The 20,496-nt window shown below is 40.3% G+C and overlaps 1 protein-coding gene across 1 annotated transcript in view; it reads right to left on the reverse strand.

Annotated features, from left to right (window-relative positions):
* LOC138883052 (uncharacterized) overlaps window positions 1–19,457 on the reverse strand; it is a 32,758-nt gene extending 13,301 nt beyond the window's left edge. The window contains exons 1-5 of the mRNA XM_070163711.1: window positions 18,816–19,457; window positions 18,258–18,650; window positions 17,958–18,188; window positions 4,287–4,516; window positions 3,831–3,980 (exon numbers count right to left, since the gene is read on the reverse strand). Coding sequence (XP_070019812.1) covers window positions 3,831–3,980; window positions 4,287–4,516; window positions 17,958–18,188; window positions 18,258–18,650; window positions 18,816–19,457 — 1,646 coding nt within the window. The remainder of the gene's footprint in view (window positions 1–3,830; window positions 3,981–4,286; window positions 4,517–17,957; window positions 18,189–18,257; window positions 18,651–18,815) is intronic.
* Window positions 19,458–20,496: the final 1,039 nt, after the last annotated feature.

The following is a 20,496-nucleotide window of genomic DNA, read 5'->3' on the forward strand; positions in this document are numbered from 1 at the left end:
AGACATTCACTGATGCAATGTTCTTTGACCTCAGATTTCTAACCTGCCTGTCCAATATTGCCACTAGCTCCTCAACATAAGATATATCCTTGTCCAATTGGACTGAACTGAAATCCAACATGTGCGACGGATCACCGTGATACCTCCGGAGCATCGAAACATGAAATACCGGATGAATCCCTACCAAGCTAGGAGGTAAGGCAAGCTCATAAGCAACCTCCCAAACACGCCTCAATATCTCAAAAGGCCCAATAAACCTCAGACTCAACTTCCCTTTCTTCCCAAATCTCATAACGCCCTTCATAGGTGAAACCCGAAGCAGAACCTGCTCTCCAACCATATAGGAAACATCACGAACATTCCGGTCTGCGTAGCTCTTCTATCTAGACTGGGCTGTACGGAGTCTATCCTGAATCACCTTAACCTTCTCCAAAGCATCCTGAACCAAGTCTGTGCCCAATAATCTAGCCTCACCCAGCTCAAACCAACCTACCGGGGATCTACACCGCCTATCATATAAAGCCTGATACGGTGCCATCTGAATGCTGGACTGTTAGCTGTTGTTATAGGCAAACTCCGCCATTGGCAAGAACTGATCCCAAGACCCTCCAACTCAATCACACACACACGAAGCATATCCTCAAGAATCTGAATAGTGCGCTCGGACTGCCGTCCGTCTGAGGGTGAAATGTTGTACTCAACTCCACCCGAGTACCCAACTCATGTTGTACGACCCTCCAGAACCGTGATGTGAACTGAGTATATTTATCTGAAATGATGGAAACTGGAATACCATGCAGACGAACAATCTCCTGGATATAAATCTCCGCTAGAAGCTCCGAAGAATAGGTAGTACCCACATGAATGAAATAAGCGGACTTGGTCAGCCGATCCACAATCACCTAAGTGGCATCAAACTTCCTCAAAGTCCGTGGGAGCCCAACTACAAAGTCCATGGTGATCCGCTCCCACTTCCACTCTGGAATCTCTATTTGCTGAAGCAACCCACCCGGTCTCTGGTGCTCATACTTCACCTGCTGACAGTTGAGGCACCGAGCTACAAATCCAATATATCTTTCTTTATCTGCCTCCACCAATAGTGTTGTCTCAAATCCTGATACATCTTCATAGCACCCAGATGAATGGAATATCGCGAACTATGGGCCTCCCCTAGAATCAACTCCCGAAGCCTATCAACATTGGGTACATAAATCTGACCCTGCATCCTCAATACCCCGTCATCACCAATAGTCACATCTCTAGCATCACCATGTTGAACCTTGTCCTTGAGGACAAGCAAATGAGGATCATCATACTGATGCTCCCTAATACGATCAAATAAGGAAGACCGAGAAACCACGCAATCTAGAACCCGACTGGGCTCCGAAAGGTCTAATCTCACAAACTGGCTGGCTAAGGCCTGAATATCCATCGCCATGGGCCTCTCCGCTGCTGGTAAATAAGCCAAACTCCCCAAACTCTCTGCCCGGCGACTCAAGGCATCGGCCACCACATTGGCCTTGCCCGGATAATACAAAATAGTGATATCATAGTCCTTTAGCAACTCTAACCACCTCCTTTGGCGCAAATTAAGATCCTTTTGTTTGAACAGGTGCTGCAAGCTCCGATGATCAATATAAATCTCACAAGGAACACTGTACAAATAATGACGCCATATCTTCAGGACGTGAACAATGGCAGCTAGCTCGAGATCATGGATAGGGTAATTCTTCTCATGTACTTTCAAATGTCTGGATGCGTAGGCAATCACCCTACCGTCCTGCATCAATACCACTCCAAGGCCAATCCTCGAGGCATCATAATAGACGGTATAAGACCCCGAACCTATAGGCAATATCAAAATTGGGATTGTAGTCAAAGCTGTCTTGAGCTTCTAAAAGCTCGCCTCAGACTCTTCCGTCCACTAGAACGGAGCACCCTTCTGGGTCAGCCTGGTCATAGGCGTTGCAATCGATGAAAACCCCTACACAAAATGATGGTAGTAACCTGCCAAGCCAAGAAAACTGCGGATCTCTTTAGCTGAGGATGGTATAGGCCAACTCTGCACTACCTCTACTTTCTTTAAATCCACCTGAATACCCTCACTCGATACCACGTGGCCTAAGAATGCCACGGAATCCAACCAAAACTCACATTTTGAGAACTTAGCATATAACTTCTTTTCCCTGAAAGTCTAGAGCACTGTCCTTAGGTGCTGCTCATGATCTTCCCAACTCCGGAAATACACCAGAATATCAGCAATGAAGACAATGACGAACGAGTCAAGAGATGATCGGAACACACTGTGCATTAAATGCATGAAGGCTGCTGGGGCATTGGTCAGCCCAAATGACATAACAAGGAACTCGTAATGACCATACCGAGTCCTAAAAGTAGTCTTCGGGATATCTGGCTCCCGAATCTTAGAAAACACCCGTGCGCCCTGAAGCTGGTCAAACAGATCATCAATATGAGGCAAAGCATAACGGTTCTTCACTATAACTTTGTTCAACTGGTAATAATCAATACACATACGCATAGAACCATCCTTTTTCTTCACAAACAAGATAGGAGCACCCCAAGGTGATACACTGGGCCTAATAAAACCCTTATCAAGCAATTCTTATAACTGATCCTTTAACTCCTTCAACTCAGGAGGAGCTATACGATATAGAGGAATAAAAATGGGCTGGGTGCCTGGCAACAGATCAATGCCAAAATCAATATCTCTATCGGGCAACATGCCCGGAAGATCAGGTGGAAACACATCATTAAAATCCCGTACTATTGGGACTGAATTAACTGTAGGCGTATCAATACTGACATCTCTTACATAAGCTAGATACGAATCACACCCCTTCTCAACCATTCGCTGAGCCTTAAGGAAAGAAATAACTCTACTGGGAGTGTGATCTAAAGCAACCCTCCACTCAACATGCGATACACCTGGCATAGCCAGCATCACGGTTTTGGCGTGACAATCAGAAATAACATAATGGGGCGACAACTAGTCCATGCCCAAGATAATATCAAAATCTACCATGCTGAGTAACAATAAATCGGCTCTGGTCTCAAAACCACTAAGAGCAACCAAACACGACCGATAATCGCGATTCACAACAAGAGAATCTCCCACAGGAGTAGAAACATAAATAGGGGAACTCAAAGAATCTCGAGGTACACCCAAATGCGGAGCAAATAAGAAGACATATAAGAATAAGTGGAGCTTGGATCGAATAGAACTGATGCATCTCTATGATAAACCAGGACAATACCTGTGAAGATAGAATCAGAGGCAACAACCTCGGTACAAGTAGGAAGGGCATAGTATCTGGCCTAGCCTCCCCCTCTAGGGAGACCTCTACCTCCCCGACCTCCACCTCTAGATAGCTGAGTAGGTGGGGTAGCAACTGGAGCTGTAACCATAGCCTAAGAACTCTGCGGGGTACGTTGTGGCTGAGAAGTTTGTGGAGGTGCACCCCTCCTAAGTATGGGGCAATCCCTCACCATATGGTATGTTTCACTATATTCAAAGCAAGCTTTGGGAGGACGTGGCAGCTATGACTGGCTCGGGCCAGGTCTTCTGGACTAAACACTGAAAGCACCCCGCGTAGGAGCGCACTAGATACTAGAGGTGCATAATAAGGCTCCTGAGGCCTAGGGGGAGCTGGAATACCACTGGCTGCTGGAAGAGCTGAATGAACGGGGCGACTCATATAACCCCTACTATGATGACCTGCAGTTGGGGCACAAGCACTAGAATAATGGCCCGACTCTCAAGACCTCTTGGCCTTCCTCTCCTCTCTCTCTCTAACATGCATACCCTCTACCTCCTAGCAATGCTCACCACCTGCTGATATGAAATATTCATCTCTAACTCACGAGCCATGCTAGACTTGATGCTGGGAATAAGCCCCTCAATAAGCCGGCGAACCCTCTCGTGAACAGTAGAAACCAAGGCTGGGGCATGTCTAGCCAAACTGGTATAACGGACAGCATAGTCTGAGACAGTCATAGTACCCTGGCGCAAATGCTCAAAATCTGCGCGCCATGTGTCGCTAAGGCTCTGAGGAACAAACTTTCTCAGGAACATATCTGAAAACTGAGTCCAAGTTAGTGAAGCTGCCTCATCCATACTGTCTAACTCATAGGTGCGCCACCACTCATAGGCGGCTCCTCGAAGCTAGAAGGCAGTGAAAGAAACCCCAATCGATCCTGATATACCCATAGTGTAGAGGATACGGTGACACTCCTCCAGAAATCCCAAGGCATCATCTGATGCTAACCCACTGAATATAGGAGGATCATACTTCTTGAACCTCTCAAGTCTCCGCTGATCATCCTCTGAAGCTACTGCCCTGTCCTCGGGCTGACCTGGAACTACAGTCTGTACATGAATAATCTCTGGGACCTGATCAACATGCAATCGCTGCTTAGGAGTGCGGGCAGCGGGAGTCTGTGCTCCTCCCCCAGCCTGAGATGTGCCTACAGCAAGGGGAAACAACCCTGCCTGAGCCTAAGTAGTTTACATGCTCATGAACTGCGCAATAGTCTCCTGAAGAGCTAGAGTAGTAGTAGCAGTAGGCATATCAAGTGCATGGAATCCGGCTGGAACTGCTGGTGTTACCCCGGTGGCAGCTCACGTGGGTGCTCTTGCTACACCACGTGCACATCCTCGGCCTCTACCTCGGCCCCAGCCTCTGACGGCTACAATAGGGGCGCGGGTGCCTGATCATCTCGGGTAGCGCGTGTCCTCACCATCTGTGAGAGAATAGAAGACAAAAGTTTAGAATTGTGACATCAAAATCTCGCATGAAAAGAAAATCAAATGAAGTGGAATTTTCCTAACAGTTATATAGCCTCTCGCAGATAAGTACAGATGTCTCCGTACCGATCCGCGAGACTCTAATAAACCGGTTTGTGATCCATTACTCCTATGAACCTAGAGCTTTGATTCCAACTTGTCACAACCCCGGTTTTCCCTCCGTGAACCATTGTGATGACACCTAGTCTCTATGAATAGGTAAGCCTAACAATGCGGAAAATAAACAAAATTGCGGAAGAAATAATTAAAAATCGAAATAGTAAAATAAAATAGTGTTTAGGGTGCCACTGGGCACATACAATAAAAACTCTCGAAACTAACAACATTTCCCAAAACCCGGAATCTTATGAAACACAAAATTTTGAATGTCTACAGTGTCTAACTCCAGAATATCTAACAAAGAAAAGAAATACAGAAGGGCTAACACTTAAACGGAGAGTAGAAAAGGACTCTTTGGTCTGCGGACGCGGCAGATATACCTCGGAGTCTCTACAAGCGCCTCGTCTCAAGCGTGATAAGTTTAAGTGGAAGTACCTAGATCTGCACATGAAAAACATGTACAGAAAGGGCATGAGTACACCACAGAGGTACTCAGTAAGTGCCAAGCCTAACCTCGGTCGGGTAGTGACAAAGAAAGTCAGGGCCCTACTGAGGTTAAATAAAATATAAGATTCAACTGTGTAGAACAAAATAGTATAAGTAAGTACAACAGTAAAAGTAACACAGGATATAAAGGACAACAACAACTACTACAGAGGCAAAGTAAACACAGAAAGAAATAGAGCTCAGCACAAAGATAACAACCGAGGATCTCCCAGGATACCGTCCTGTAGTCCCAAATATAAATATCCAGTGGATCTCCCGGGATACCATCCCGTAATCCAACTCATAATGCGAGGGGATGTCTCGAAATACCGATCCGTAGTCCCAAATGTAAATACTCAGTACAAGGGGAATCTACCGGGTGCAGTCCCTTAGTTCCAATGTAAATGTGCAGGGGAATCTGCCGGAATACTGTTCTGTAGTCCCAAAGTAAACATACAGGGGGATCTCCCGGGATACCGTCCTGTAGTCCCAAAGTAAACACACAACAACAACAACGAAAGTACACAGTTCAATTCAAGTTCCATACCAAGGTAAAACATGTATTTCTAGCCTAGTATACTGCACGTAATTCAAATAAGGCAGTTAGAGCAAGTAAGACAATTAGACATGCTTTCCTAAGCTAACAACATGCTTAAATTGTAAGTAGTATAAACAGGAAAAGAAACATACTAGTAATTACTTAATGAAAACAGGATTTTCAACAATTAGCACAAGTACACACTTGTCACCTCACGTACAAGGCATTTCAGTTATCAATAATACCAAATCCTACGGGGAGTTTCCCCCACACAAGGTTAGGCAAGCCACTTACCTCGAACCGACTCAAAAATCAATCCGAAACCACGTTCTTGCCACGAGTACTCGACTCCAAATGGCCAAATCTATTCAATTCAATTGTATAATGTAAATAACACTTCAAGTAACTGATTCTACAAACAAATTCTAAACTAATAAGCAAAATTAGGTAAAATGACCAAAATGCCCCTTAGGCCCACGTCTCGAAATCGGGTAAAATTTATATTTTCACAATTTTTGTACTCTCACGAGTCTATAAATATTAAGAACACTGAAATCAGAGTTCAATTGACCCCTCAAATAGCCATTTAAGGTCTCTTAATCTCAAGCCCTAATTACCCATTTTGCACTGATTTTTCCCTAATTATTCACCACTAATTATATCTTTAATCACATATAAATGAGTTATGAAGTCAATAATATTATTTCTAAGTGATTCCCCTTTGGTTTCCTCAAAAATCTCCCTCAAAAGCATCAACCCTGTTAAAAAATGGTGGAAAAATGAAGAAGGGTCGCGGATGGGTTATATAAATACTACCCAGGCATTCCCTTCTTCGCAAATACAGCCACTACCTCGCATTCGCGAAGCATAAAAACACCCACCAATTCAACTCCTCTTTCGCAAACATGAACACCTCCTCGCGAACGTGATGATCAAACTCTCCAAGCCTTTGCGAATGCGACTCCACCTACGCGAACGCAAAGCACGAAGCTCTTGGGATTCCAGCTGCCCCAAATACTCTACGCGAATGCGGAACCTGATTTGCGTTCGCGATGCACACTATGCCATACCCTTCATGAATGCGTGAGCAACGTCGCGAACGCGAAGGGCAAATTCTCTGCAACACAGAACTGAAGAAGTCTGCAACTTTCAAAACAAGAATTTGGTCCGTTTAACCACCTGAAACTCACCTGAGGCCCTCGGGACCTCAACCAAACATGCCAACATATCCCATAACATCATTCAAACTTGTTCCAACCTTCGGAACACTCAAAACAACATCAAAATACCAATTTTACATCAGATTCAAGCCTAAGAATTCCAAAAACTCTCAAATTACGTTTTCGATAAAAAAATCTATCAAACCTCGTCCGAATGACCTGAAATTTTGCACACATGTCACATTCAACACTACGGAGCTACTCCAACTTCCGGAATTCCATTCCGACCCCGATATCAAAATCTCACTATTGAACCGAAAACTTCAAAAAATTCAACTTTCGGCATTTCAAGCCTAAATTAGCTACGGACCTCCAAAACACAATCCGCACACGTCCCTAAGCCCAAAATCACCCAATGGAGCTAACAAAATTAATAGAATTCCATTCCGAGGCCGTCTTCACACTGCTCCGACTACGGTCCAATTTCTAAAACTTAAACTCTCATTTAGGGACAAAGTGTCCCAAAACTCTCCGAAACTCAAAGCCAAACATCCTGGAAAATCAAAATAGCAGAAACAAACACGGGGAAAGCAGTTAATAGGGATTCAGGGCGATAATTCTTAAAACAACCGACTGGGTCGTTACACAAAATCCGACCCCGATATAAATAAAGTCAATTCCTAGTTAAACTTCTCAACCTTCCAAATCTTCAACGTTCTAACTTTTGCCAGTTCAAGCCAAAACGGCCTATGCACTTCCAAATCAATATCTAGACATGCTCCTAAGTGCAAAATTACCATACTAAGCTACAAAACTGTCAAAACTCTATTTTAGAGTCGTCTACACAAAAGTCAAACTCAGGTCAACTCTTTCAACTTAAGCTTCCAACTTTGGGACTAGTATCCTATTTTACTCCAAAAATCACCCGAAACCAAAATCAACCACCCCAATAAGTCACATAACCATAATAGAACATAGTGAAGGCAATAAATAAGGAAATAAGGCTAAAATACTCAAAACGATCGGTCGGGTCATTACAACGGATATGTACTGTAACCTTTGAATAGGAATTCCAGTTCCAACTATTTGGCCCCTCAACCTATTTAATGGAATAAAAATCATATACTAATATATAATTTCTCATTATTCTATTGCGAACCGATAGTCTATTTTTATAGTGGTCTATTATACACTAGTGATCGAGTACCGTACATAAAAAATCTGCATAAATCCAAATGAACAACGACGAAAAAGATAAGATGCAAATACTTACAACACAAAGGAATTATACAATATACCTCTTAAAATAAATTGTCAATCCAATGTACTGCCAATTTTATCCCCAAATCGATAGATGTAAAAATTTGTGCTTTCTCTCCGTAATCGATAAATTGGAAAGAATAAGACTTTGAGAGGAATATGGAATAAGAGAGACAACCTCTGTATAAGGAATAAAGAAAACAAGCTTTAATGGAGGATTCAACCGTGGGAAATGGGGATTAGAACGTTGCTGAAATGCGGGTATCAAATGAGGAGTTTTGTTTTTTTTTAAAAAAAAAAAAATTATGGCAATATTATATTTATGCATGTTGGGGCCAAAGTGTAATAATTAAAATATCAAAGATAAAGTCTGAACTTATTCGCTTCACTTTATAATTAACCCAAATCTCATTTAAGCTCTAATTAAGCACGAAGGTCAATGTCACACCTCCGTTTTCCTACCCCCGGAAGGGGTATAGGGAGTTTTTTCCAATTTAAGTGACAGTCAAAATAGGATTATTTATTTAAAATCAGAGTCGCCACTTGGAATAATTTATGGTATCCCAAGTCACTGGTTTAAAATTACGAATCGAGGAGATTTAACTCTATATTAATGTCTGCGAAATACCAAAATCCGGGTAAGGAATTCTGTTAACCCGGGAGAAGGTGTTAGGCACTCCCGAGTTTCGTGGTTCTAGCACAGTTTCTTTGATCATACTTGGATTAAACAAATTGTTTGATTACTGATTTTAGAACCTATGCGCATTTACCTTTTTTAATCAAGAAGTTATCTTGAAACAAGTCACGCGTACGTGTACCTATTTGTTTGGCGCGTCAAAATTATGTCGCGAACGTGTCCAAAATTAATAACGCTTTATTATTATTAAGAAAGTTTGGCCAAAGTTGCGCGAATACATACTCCGGTTTTATTTTTAGAATCGTAATTATGTCACGCGAACGTGTACACAACCACGATGGTATATTAAGCATGCCTAAAGCAAACTACGAATATCATTATTCTTAATATCTAAGTCATAAAATTAATACGAGGGCCATGAATGATTAAATTGTGGATGACACACCTCGATCTGTATGAACCAAATTTAATTTTACGGCCTATTAAAAACAATTTTATTATTGAGAAAGTTTGATCGAAATTGCGCGAACGCATACTCTGAATTGGTCTTTAGAATCGTAATTATGTCACGCGAACGTGTACACAATCATAATAATATTTTAAACGCGCCTAAAGGCTTTTCTACGAAAATTCATTTTTAGTATCTAAGTTATAAGATTAATAAGAGGCCCATAAATGAGTTAATTAGGATGGAACACCTCAAAATAATTGAAAGAGTTACACCTAATTGGGCCTAAAGGGTATTCCTACTCACAAACGATTTTTTTTAAAATTAAGGTATAACTATTAGTAAGAGAGAAAAGAGAGTTGATTCTCATGCTAGGTCCTTAATTATTTAGGCCAATTCTGGTTTGGGCTTAAACCCAAAGAAATTGTTTAAAAGAACAATTAGGCTCGAAGGCTAGCCCGTGGTTAGGCAGATGATTGCCCATTTCAAAGTGGGCCAAATCCAGGCCCAACTCGGCAAAAGCTCTTCAGGCCCTAATGAGGCCCAACTAAACATGATCCATGCACCATACATAATATACAGAACTCTGAAAATCATAACACTTAAACAACCTTGTCACACACTTCTGATTTTATGATTTTACATATTAATGTTAGGGGAACACATTTGGAATTATAATCTACTCATTAATCATGTTGAATTCACAGGTACAATCTTCCTAATAGTATTGAGACCCTAAACAGTTGAACTGGAAATACAACAAATCATCAGACATATACACTCTTGCTCAAATTATAGCTCTAAAAAAAATTCAGATACTAAGACCAAACTCTGCTGGAAATAAAACAACGAAATCATAATATGGACTAGCCATAGACTGAAAATCGACACTGACCTAAATAAGTCTAAACAAAGCCAACAAGTTTAAATTACAAATCAACACAATAAGCTAAGTTCCTAATCCAAACTTGAAAATGAAATATAGCATCAGTAAAGTAAATGAGCAAATGAACACATAATGTAAAGCTAACTTAATACAAAAGTTGGGCAAAACTTTAAAGACCACATGAATAAACTTTCAGCAAAGCTAATATTCATCCTTATGTCTCCACACTTGATTACATGGTTTCAGATTTGCACTTCACATATTACACAAGGTCCAAAGAATACCTGTATTTCAAAATAAGGCAAAAGAGAGTGAGGATTCAGTAGTAGCAGCGTGAGTAACACAACAAAACAACAACATCCACAACTTCCAAAACTAAACCATGCTTCAGCCCTTTTTGAGTTCGAAAATTTCAAAAAGTTTCTTCTAGTTTTCTTGTCAAAATCTGAGAAATTTTAGCTAAACAATGCAAAAAAATTTTGTGCCAGAGAATGATGCTTTTTCTGTCCTTTAGAATGAAAGAAAGGGCCTACTTTATAGGCCTCTCATCCATGTGCTTAAAACAGAAAAATAGGAATTATTCCAAGCCTGCAAAATGCATCTTTCTAACAGAATTGGGACAGTTGTCACCCTCTAATTGGTTTCAGCATTTATGTTGGCCAAATAGGGCCAGCTGCCCTAAATTCTAGAAGCTTCTAACCTTAACTTTATCTGAAAAATCTTATTTCTAACTCCCAAATAACCCCCCTAAGTTCCTACTTGTTCAATTAACCCCTCCTAAGTTTCTAATGGTTGACAAATTATGGCAAACAAAACAAGGCAAGCAAACATTGGGAAAATAGAATCAAATAACAAACGGAAATGCAATTAAACCTTCAGACTAACCTTAAATTCATTTATCATGAACCAAATTAGCCATGAAACAGAAATAGAAATAACTCAAACCTAATACTAACACAAGTTTCAAAAGAAAAGTTATTAAAGCCTATTAATAGATTATTGGGAGGGGAATTCAACAAACATCTAACTAAGTATCGAACACAAATGCTGAAATTAGCCTAATTGACTCGTGCAAACTAAGCAAGGAAAGCAGGTATGGAAACTAAACATCAACCAGAAAGCAAACAAAGCTGTCAGTGATTACCCTAGCCAAATCATTTGAATCTTCTGACCTTAATTAGCTAACCATGAAATTCAAATAAACCCAACCTATCAAAGGCTGCTTAATTAACAAAAAACAGAGATGAATGAAAGCCTTAACAACATATTTTTTTTTGTTTTTATGGATGTGAATCAGCACAAACGAACAAAAGAATAATAGAAGACAAAAGAACAAGAAGACCAAGAGAGGAAATACCTACTGAAGGACGGAGAAGAAATGAATGGACTTGTGCTTGGCTTTGGATGCTTCTAAAGGCTTGAAGTTGACCCAAATGGTTACTCTGGTAAAGAATAACCTAATTGGGCAAACTTCCAGCCAAATTAAGCAAAACTTCGAGAAACATTCCCAAAGAAACAGAAGGGGTCGAACCCTAGATCCAAAATTCGACGAGCTTCAAAGACTCCTAGGGGAAATTGCTGGATATTTTGGGTTTGGGGAAGCCGAGTGACTACAGGGTATGGACTTGGGGCGGTTTGAGCGAGTTAGGGTTTTTGGGGTTGGTGCTTTAGATCTGAAATCGGAAAATATTGGCGGGGATTTGAAGGATTTGGTTTAGGGATTTGGAAAGAGGAAAGAAAGGGGGTTGCCTGGTAAATATTTGGGGAGGTTTGGACCACCAGACCGCCGTGAGGCGATTTCTGATGCTAGTTAGCGGCGGAGGCGACGAGGTTCTTTTAGGCGGCTAGGGTTTGCTTCATGTTGAAAGAGACGATGGAATGGTTGGGGTTGAGAGGGGGGGTCTATGTTAGGACAGTTATAAGGTTTAGGTTGATTAGTTCCGCACCGTTGGATCACGAAGATCCAACGGCTGCGATCAGATTATTACAAAACGGGGTCGTTTGGGCTGTGAGGGGTTGGACCGGGTAGGATGGTTATTTTGGGCTTGGGTTTGGACTAAATTGGGTATAAAGATCAGCCCAATTTCAATTAAAAAAGACCCTTTTTCAATTACCTCTTTTTTTCTTCTTTTCTTTTTTTAATTAAAAATCCTAAATTAATCTAAATTGAAAAATTAAACTATTACCTAATCACAATAATTATAAAAATTACTCAGTCCTAAATTAAAAGAGAAAAATCAACAATCTAAAAGGCAAAAAATGAAAAATGAGTTATTTTTGTGATTTTCATTTTTAACAAAATAAATAATTAACTTATTAATCTTAAAACTATAAAAACAAAAGGAAAAATGCATAAGTACCCCCTAACTTATACCCGGATTTCCAACTACACACTTTTTCTTTGCGGGAATCCTATTACCCCCCTAAACCTATTTTAAATGGAATTATATGCACCCTAAAACTAGATAACCAAACTCTTGGCAAGTGGTGAGCTACACGCGCCCCCACATGTATTTTTAGTACTTTTTTTATTCTTTCTTCTTTTTCTTATCCTTTTTTCTTATTTCTTATTATTCTCATTTTTTGGTTATTTCATTCTCTTTCTTTTTGTTTTGGTCACCGACGGAATAAAATGGTGGTCGTCGGAATTTCACAAACACCATTCTTTCCGGCGAATATTTTTTCCTGGCGACAGATTTTTATCCTGATCTAAGTGTGTTTTGTTATATATATATATATATATATATATATATATATATATATATATTCTTAAATTGTAATTTATGGGTGTGAGGAAGAGCAAAAGAAATAAAAACGAATATAAGTTGAGAAAATTCTTTCTAGTTAAAATTTAAATACATCATTGTTTTCCGGTGTGGGAAGGTTTTCTGATGATGAATTTTTCCCCCTAAATCTGAGTGTATTTTGCTTTGCTTATGAATAAAACCTTTTGAGAGTTTAATTTGTGTGTGAAAAGAAAAAATGGAAGAAAAAAGGTTAGACAAAGTCACCGGTGAATGAATATCCGCCGAAATTAGAGAAAAAAACGAAAAAAAAAGTAAAAGAAAAAAGACAAAGAAAAAGGAAAAGGAAAAGGAAAAGGAAAAGGAAAAGAAAAAAAAGTAAGAAAAAATGGTAAAAAAGAATAAAAAATAATCTGAAAATCGTTTTTTTGCTTCTCCCTCTCCCAAGGAGAGTGAAATACACACAATCTGCCACATCAACGTTAAGGGTGTAAGTAATTCCATTTAAAATAAGTTTAGAGGGGTAATAAGATTCCCGCAAAGAAAAAGTGTGTAGTTGGGAATCCAGGTATATGTTACGGAGGTACTTATGCATTTTCCCAAAACAAAACCTAAATGCAATGCATGGTATTTTTGACATTTTTCATGATTTTTAACAAAAGTAAACATGCACAGAAATGCAAACAATTAGCACAAATTCTCACAAAATCCTATAAAATTGCAAAAAATGGAAAAAATTGTTTTCTTATATTTTATGGGAGTAATTCCTATGGGGCAAAATCCATGTGCTCACAGCTGCCTCTCTTTGCTCGGAAACACGAAAAGTTTTCATGCAAAGATAATGAGCGGATACGAGCGATTTTTGCCCGTTTGAATACTCCGTGGGAAGCATTTTTGAAAGATTTGACCGCACCTTGCTTCCGAGGTTGCCTACATATCCTTGGCTATAAAGGAATCAGGTCAGTGTAGTTCGGAAAGTTTCGGTAGCTGAGACTACTGGGAAGATGTGATTTCACTGTTGCTGCTACTACTGCTTGATGAACCCTTATTACACCAAGACAAAATAAGAAGCTAGACTAAACTATGACCTATGAATTACAAAAATCCTATCTACATATCTTCAAACTTGATCTTGTAGTTTCTGTTGCTCTGTTGACTTGTACTCTCGAGGTGAACTTCCTTTATTGCTGACTTGAATTGCATTCTGAAGTGAATTCCTTTGTTTTCCAGGTGGGTGCCTGATTGCCAACACTTGAACTGTCTTCCTTTGAAACTTGAACTGCCTTCCCTTGTTCTCCAGGTGGGCGCCTGATTACTAAAACTCGAACTACTTTCCCTAAAACCTGATCTGCTTTCCCTTGTTCTCCAGGTGGGTGCCTGACTGTTGAACTTGAACCGTCTTCCTTTCCTCTGAAACTTGAACTGTTTTCCCTTGTTCTCCAGGTGGGCGCCTGACTGGTGAACTTGAACCATCTTCCTTTCCTCTGAAACTTGAACTGTTTTCCATTGTTCTCCAGGTGGGTGCCTGATTGTTGAACTTGAACCGTCTTCCCTCGAAACTTGAACTATTTTCCCTTCTCCAGGTGGGCGCCTGATTGCTGAACTTGAACCATCTTCCTTTCCTCTGAAACTTGAACTGTTTTCCTTTGTTTTCCAGGTGGGCGCCTGATTGCTGATCTTGAAATGCTTTTCCCTTGAGACTGCTTTTCCTTTGAATTGTCTTCCTTTCCTCTGAAACTTGAACCATCTTCTCTTGTTACTTGCAACTATTTTCCCTTGTTCTCCAGGTGGGCGCCTGATTATATCAAAACAAACAAAACAAGAGAAATTTCCTGCCCCAGTTTGATATTGGGAACATTTGTGAGTGTTAACCGATTCTTGTTATCAAAATAAGTTCTAAGCTAAATTCCCTTATCCTGAAAATTTCAAACCAAGTCTCATCTCAAAAAGTGGGAACTCAAATGCCAAATTATACTTCCCAAAAGTAGAACTCTCGTCATACCTTGTCATTTGCGAGGGTCTCAAAACTTACTAAATCCCGTTATCCGGGAAGGTACTGGAAACTTACTACCGAGCCTGTCTGGTACGTGCTTTTGTCACGGAGGGTTTCTCCGAAACAAATGAAATTTCGTGCCTCTATTTCAATCAAAGAAAAATTTCGTCAGTTTGAAAATGTGGTGGTTAGTTTGCGCCATTCTTGTTGAGGGTGGCCTTTCCACTACCATGCTTTATTCTGCTCAGTTGCATCTGACTGGCCAAGAATTGTTTCACCTTCTGATTGAACCTTAACCACGAAGCCCTGAATGACCCGAGTGCTTTATAGTCAACCTGTTGTTTTAACATATCTGTCTTTCCCATCTGAACCTCTGTATTTCTCCCCACAATTCACGAAACCACTTGATCACTTGAAGCTCGGCTAACACCTTGTTTTCCACTTTGCATCATGCTATTTCTGGCATGCTATGGCCGTACTTTGCTTTTGCGTAATTTGGAAGTTGGTAATAAGCTTTGCAATCCTTTCTTTTTGCTTAGCAAGGCTAAAATTGAAAAAGCCTTAAAGGAGTAGACCCAAAAAGGAATGAAATGCAATGTCTTCGAGAGTTATGAATAGAGAAGGAAAATCAAAACAGAACGACTATTTGAGGAAGAAAAAGAAAAGGGACTTATCTGAGTGAGGCTGCTGGCATCAATGAATATGACATGCACTTCGGATTAATCAGCCCAGTCCATTCAATCAATCCTCTTTCAGTCTTCACACTTTATGCCTGGGGTTCCCATAATTCGATTCCTTTGAAAAGTCAACAACCTTATTCGGCTTGTGGTGCCCTGAAGGGTTTTCACCAACAAACCTCTCTCATTTATTCATCTCTCAACTCACCGTCGCCTTACGATGCCCGTGAGGGTTTTCATCAATAAGACTCTCTCATTTTTAATTTCTCTAAGCTTTCCATTGCCTTACGGTACCCGTGAGGGTTTTCACCAATAAGACTCTCTCATTTTTTCATTTTTCTTGCTTAGAATGGAGTGTTGCCCCCAATATGAATCACACCTCTACTTGATCGACTTGGCATACCTCGAAGATTTGTAGGAAGGTCTTTCTTTGGACCGTAATGTGAGCTTTTGGATAGGGTTAGAAAGAAAGGATATCACAAAGGCTCAAAACACTTGAATGGGTTCAAAATTACAACTTTTGGAATCAGATCTTTTACAGGTCACAACTTCTGCCCCAGTTTCTTTGCCTGGGGCTTTTGAATTTTATATGATGGGATTGAACCATGAGGCTGCCTACGTATCCTTAAAAGGAATCATGTCGAACGTAGTTCATGTCATAGGAATTGCTTTGTTGTTGTTACTTTTCTTTTTCTTTTTTTCTTTTTTTTTCTCTCTTTTCTCTTTTTTCTTCTTCTCTTTTTTCTCTCTTTTTTTTCTTTTTTTCTTTTCCATTCCTTTCTTTCTCTTTTACTCTTCTCTTTTTCTCTTTTTCTTATTTATTTACCTTTTGTGTCTGTGTTTCTAAATTTTGCTACTGATTCTAAAAGAGGGGTATGAAAGAAAACAAATAAGGTTTAAAGGGGTAACAAAGGATAAAGTGTTTAGATAGCTGAATAAAAGGCCTTCGTCATTCCAATCTTCAAAACATGCCAAGTACAAACAACAATTATACAAACCAAAGAAATCATACATAATATCTTTTGACTGCATCATAATTGATAGCCATATCTACACATTTGCCTTCTATATCTATTAAATATAAAGAACCATTGGACAACACTCTTGTTACAATGAATGGCCCCTGCCAATTTGGGGCAAACTTGCCTTTCACTTTAGCCTGATGTGGAAGGATGCATTTAAATACTTGCTGACCCACCTCAAATTTTCGGGACGCACCTTCTTGTTGTATGATCTCGCCATTCTCTTTTGATATAACTGGCCATGACACACTACTGCCAATCTTTTCTCGTTAATCAGACTCAATTGCTCTAAACGGGTTTTGACCCACTCATCATCATCAATTTCGGCTTCAACAACAATCCAAAGGGATGGAATTTCAACTTTTGCGGGTATCACTGCCTCAGTGTTGTATACCAATAAATAAGGAGTTGCACCTACTGAAGTGCGAATGGTAGTGCGATAACCCAGCAAGATAAAGGGCAACTTTTCATGCCATTGCCTAGAACCTTGCACCATCTTTCGAAGTATCTTCTTTATGTTCTTGTTGGCTGCCTCGACTGCTCTATTCACCTTGGGGAGGAATTTCGATGCGTAATCTTACACTATTGACATACTTCTTTCATCAGATGATTGTTAAGATTAGCACCATTATCTGTGATGATCACCTGTGGGATTCCGAACCGACAAATGATATTTGAATGAACAAAATCGACCACTGCCTTCTTGGTCATAGATTTGAAAGTTTTAGCTTCAACCCACTTAGTGAAGTAGTCAATGGCCACCAGAATGAACCTATGTCCGTTTGATGCCGCAAGCTCAATTGGTCCAATGACATATATGCCCCAAGCAACAAAGGGCCACGGTGCAGACATTGTGTGCAACTCAGATGGGGGAGTGTGAATCAAGTCTCCGTGTACCTGGCATTGATGACACTTGCACACAAAACTGATGCAATCTCGCTCCATGGTGAGCCAACAATAACCCGCTTGTAAAATTTTCTTTGCCAGAACATAACCACTCATATGCGGCCCGCAGACTCCGGAATGCTCTTCGATCATGATAGTCATGGCTTGTCTGACATCTATGCATATTAATAATCCAATTAGAGTTCTATTGTACAAAACTCCTCCACTGAAGAAAAATCTGCTTGCCAAATGCAGAATTGTTTTCTTTTGATCTTCCGTGGTTTGTACCGGATATACCCCCGACTTGATGTTCTCCCTGATATCGTGGAACCAAGGTTCACCGTCAAGTTCTTCTTCCACCATGTTACAGTAAACATGCTGATCATGGATTTGAATATGCAGAGGGTCAATATAAGCTTTATCTAGATGATGTAACATCAATGCCAGAGTAGCCAAGACGTCAGCAACCTCATTGTAGATCCTAGGGATATGCCTGAACTCCACTGATCTGAACCGCTGACAGAGATCCTGTAGGCATTGCTGATAAGGTATGAGTTTCAAATATCAAGTCTCCCATTCTCCCTGAATCTGGTGCACTGACAGATCTGAATCTCCCAAAGCCAGCACTTCCTGGACTCCCATGTCCACATCTAACCTTAAACCCAAAATGCACGCTTTGTACTCAGCCATGTTGTTGGTACAATAGAAACGAAGTTGAGCTGTGACAGCATAGTGGTGCCCTATTTCAGAAATGAGTACAACTCCTATTCCAAAACCTTTCATGTTAGCATCCCCATCAAAGAAGAGTTTCCAACCGTACTTTTCATCCTTCTCGAACTCGTCAATATGCATTACCTCCTCGTCAGGAAAGTAAGTCTTCAAAGGTTCATATTCTTCATCCACCGGGTTCCCGGCCAAGTAATCAGCCAAAGCTTGGGCTTTCATTGCCGTCCGAGTCACATATACGATGTCAAACTCCGTGAGCAAGATCTGCCACTTTGCGAGCCTTCTTGTGGGCATGGGCTTCTGAAAGATATACTTTAACGGATCCAGGCGAAAGATGAGGTAAGTAGTGTAGGATGACAAATAATGCTTCAATTTTTATGCTACCCAAGTCAGGGCGCAACATGTCTTTTCAAGGGGAGTATACTTAACCTCATAAGATGTGAACTTCTTGCTGAGATAATAGATGGCTTGCTCTTTCCAGCCAGTAATGTCATGCTGACCCAACACACAACCAAATGAATTATCTAGGACTGTCAAATAAAGAACCAAAGGTCTCCCGGGTTTCGACGGGACCAACACAAGTGGGTTCGACAAATACTCTTTGATCTTATTGAATGCTTCCTGGCACTCATCAGTCCATTTAACCGTATCATCCTTCTTTAGCAACTTCAATATGGGCTCACAAGTTGTCGTGAGTTGAGCAATAAACCTGCTGATGTAGTTTAACCTCCCTAGCAGACTTATCACCTCGGTCTTGTTCCTTGGTAGTGGTAATTCCTGGATAGCTTTGATCTTTGACGGATCCAACTCAATGACCCGCCGACTGACTATGAACCCCAACAGTTTCCCAGATGGAACACCAAATGCACACTTTGTAGGGTTGAGCTTAATATTGTACCTACGAAGCCTCTGGAAAAACTTTCTTAGATGTTTAACGTGGTCAGACTGCTTCCTGGACTTTATGATCACATCATCTACGTAAACCTCAATCTCCTTGTGTATCATGTCATGGAATATAGTAGTCATTGCCCTCTTGTAAGTTGCCCCAGCGTTTTTCAAACCAAATGGCATGACCCAATGCAATATGTTCCCTATGGCTTGATGAATGCCATCTTTTCCGCATCTTCCTCATCTATTAAGATCTTATGATACCCCGCATAGCAGTCCACAAAAGATCCAATCTCATGCTTGGCACAATTATCAATCAAAATGTGGATATTTGACAGTGGGAAGTTGTCCTTTGGACTTGCTTTGTTGAGGTCACGGTAATCAACACACACTCTGGTTTTACCATCTTTCTTTGGCACAAGCACAACATTGGCTAACCATATGGGATACCGCGTGACTCGAATGACCTTTGCATCAAGCTGCTTTGTGACTTCTTCTTTAATCTTCACACTCACATCGGTCTTAAACTTCCTTAATTTCTGCTTGACGGGAAGGAATGCTAGATCAATTGGCAATTTGTGGACCACCAAATCGGTAATCAAGCCTGGCATGTCATCATACGACCATGCAAAAATATCCTTATATTCAAATAATGCTTTAATTATTTCTTCCCTGATTTGTGGTTCAAGATGGACACTTATCTTGGTTTCTCTGACATTATCTGGATATCCTAAATTGATTGCTTTCGTTTCATTCAGATTAGGATTGGGTTTTTCTTCAAAATGATTTAATTCCTTACTAATATCCTCCAATGCCTCGTCCTCATCATATTCTATTTCATCATCACACTCTATTTCTTGGATTATTATTTCAGAATTAGATTGACTTTTAAGACTTGGCCGAAGATTCCTCATGCATGTCATGTCATTGAAACCAGCATAAAAAGAACTGTACAAAGAAGAAAAGAAAAAACAAAAATAAAAACTATCAGGAATGATGGAAAAGGGAAATTGCATTTCATTGAAAATAAAGGATACAAGGGTTTGTACATCAAACAAGAGAAAAATAAAAATCTGGGTCACAACCCTGGAATAACCCAGATATAAAGGAAAACAAAACAAACTACCAAAACTCCTTCTGAGTAGGGATATGAGTAGCCTTCAAATTGTTAAGCTTTACATTCAGCCCGACGAACTGCACGTCTGCTTTGCTAGAACCTTCT

Source organism: Nicotiana sylvestris, chromosome 12 (genome assembly GCF_000393655.2).
Source record: "Nicotiana sylvestris chromosome 12, ASM39365v2, whole genome shotgun sequence".
NCBI classification, from domain to species: domain Eukaryota; kingdom Viridiplantae; phylum Streptophyta; class Magnoliopsida; order Solanales; family Solanaceae; genus Nicotiana; species Nicotiana sylvestris.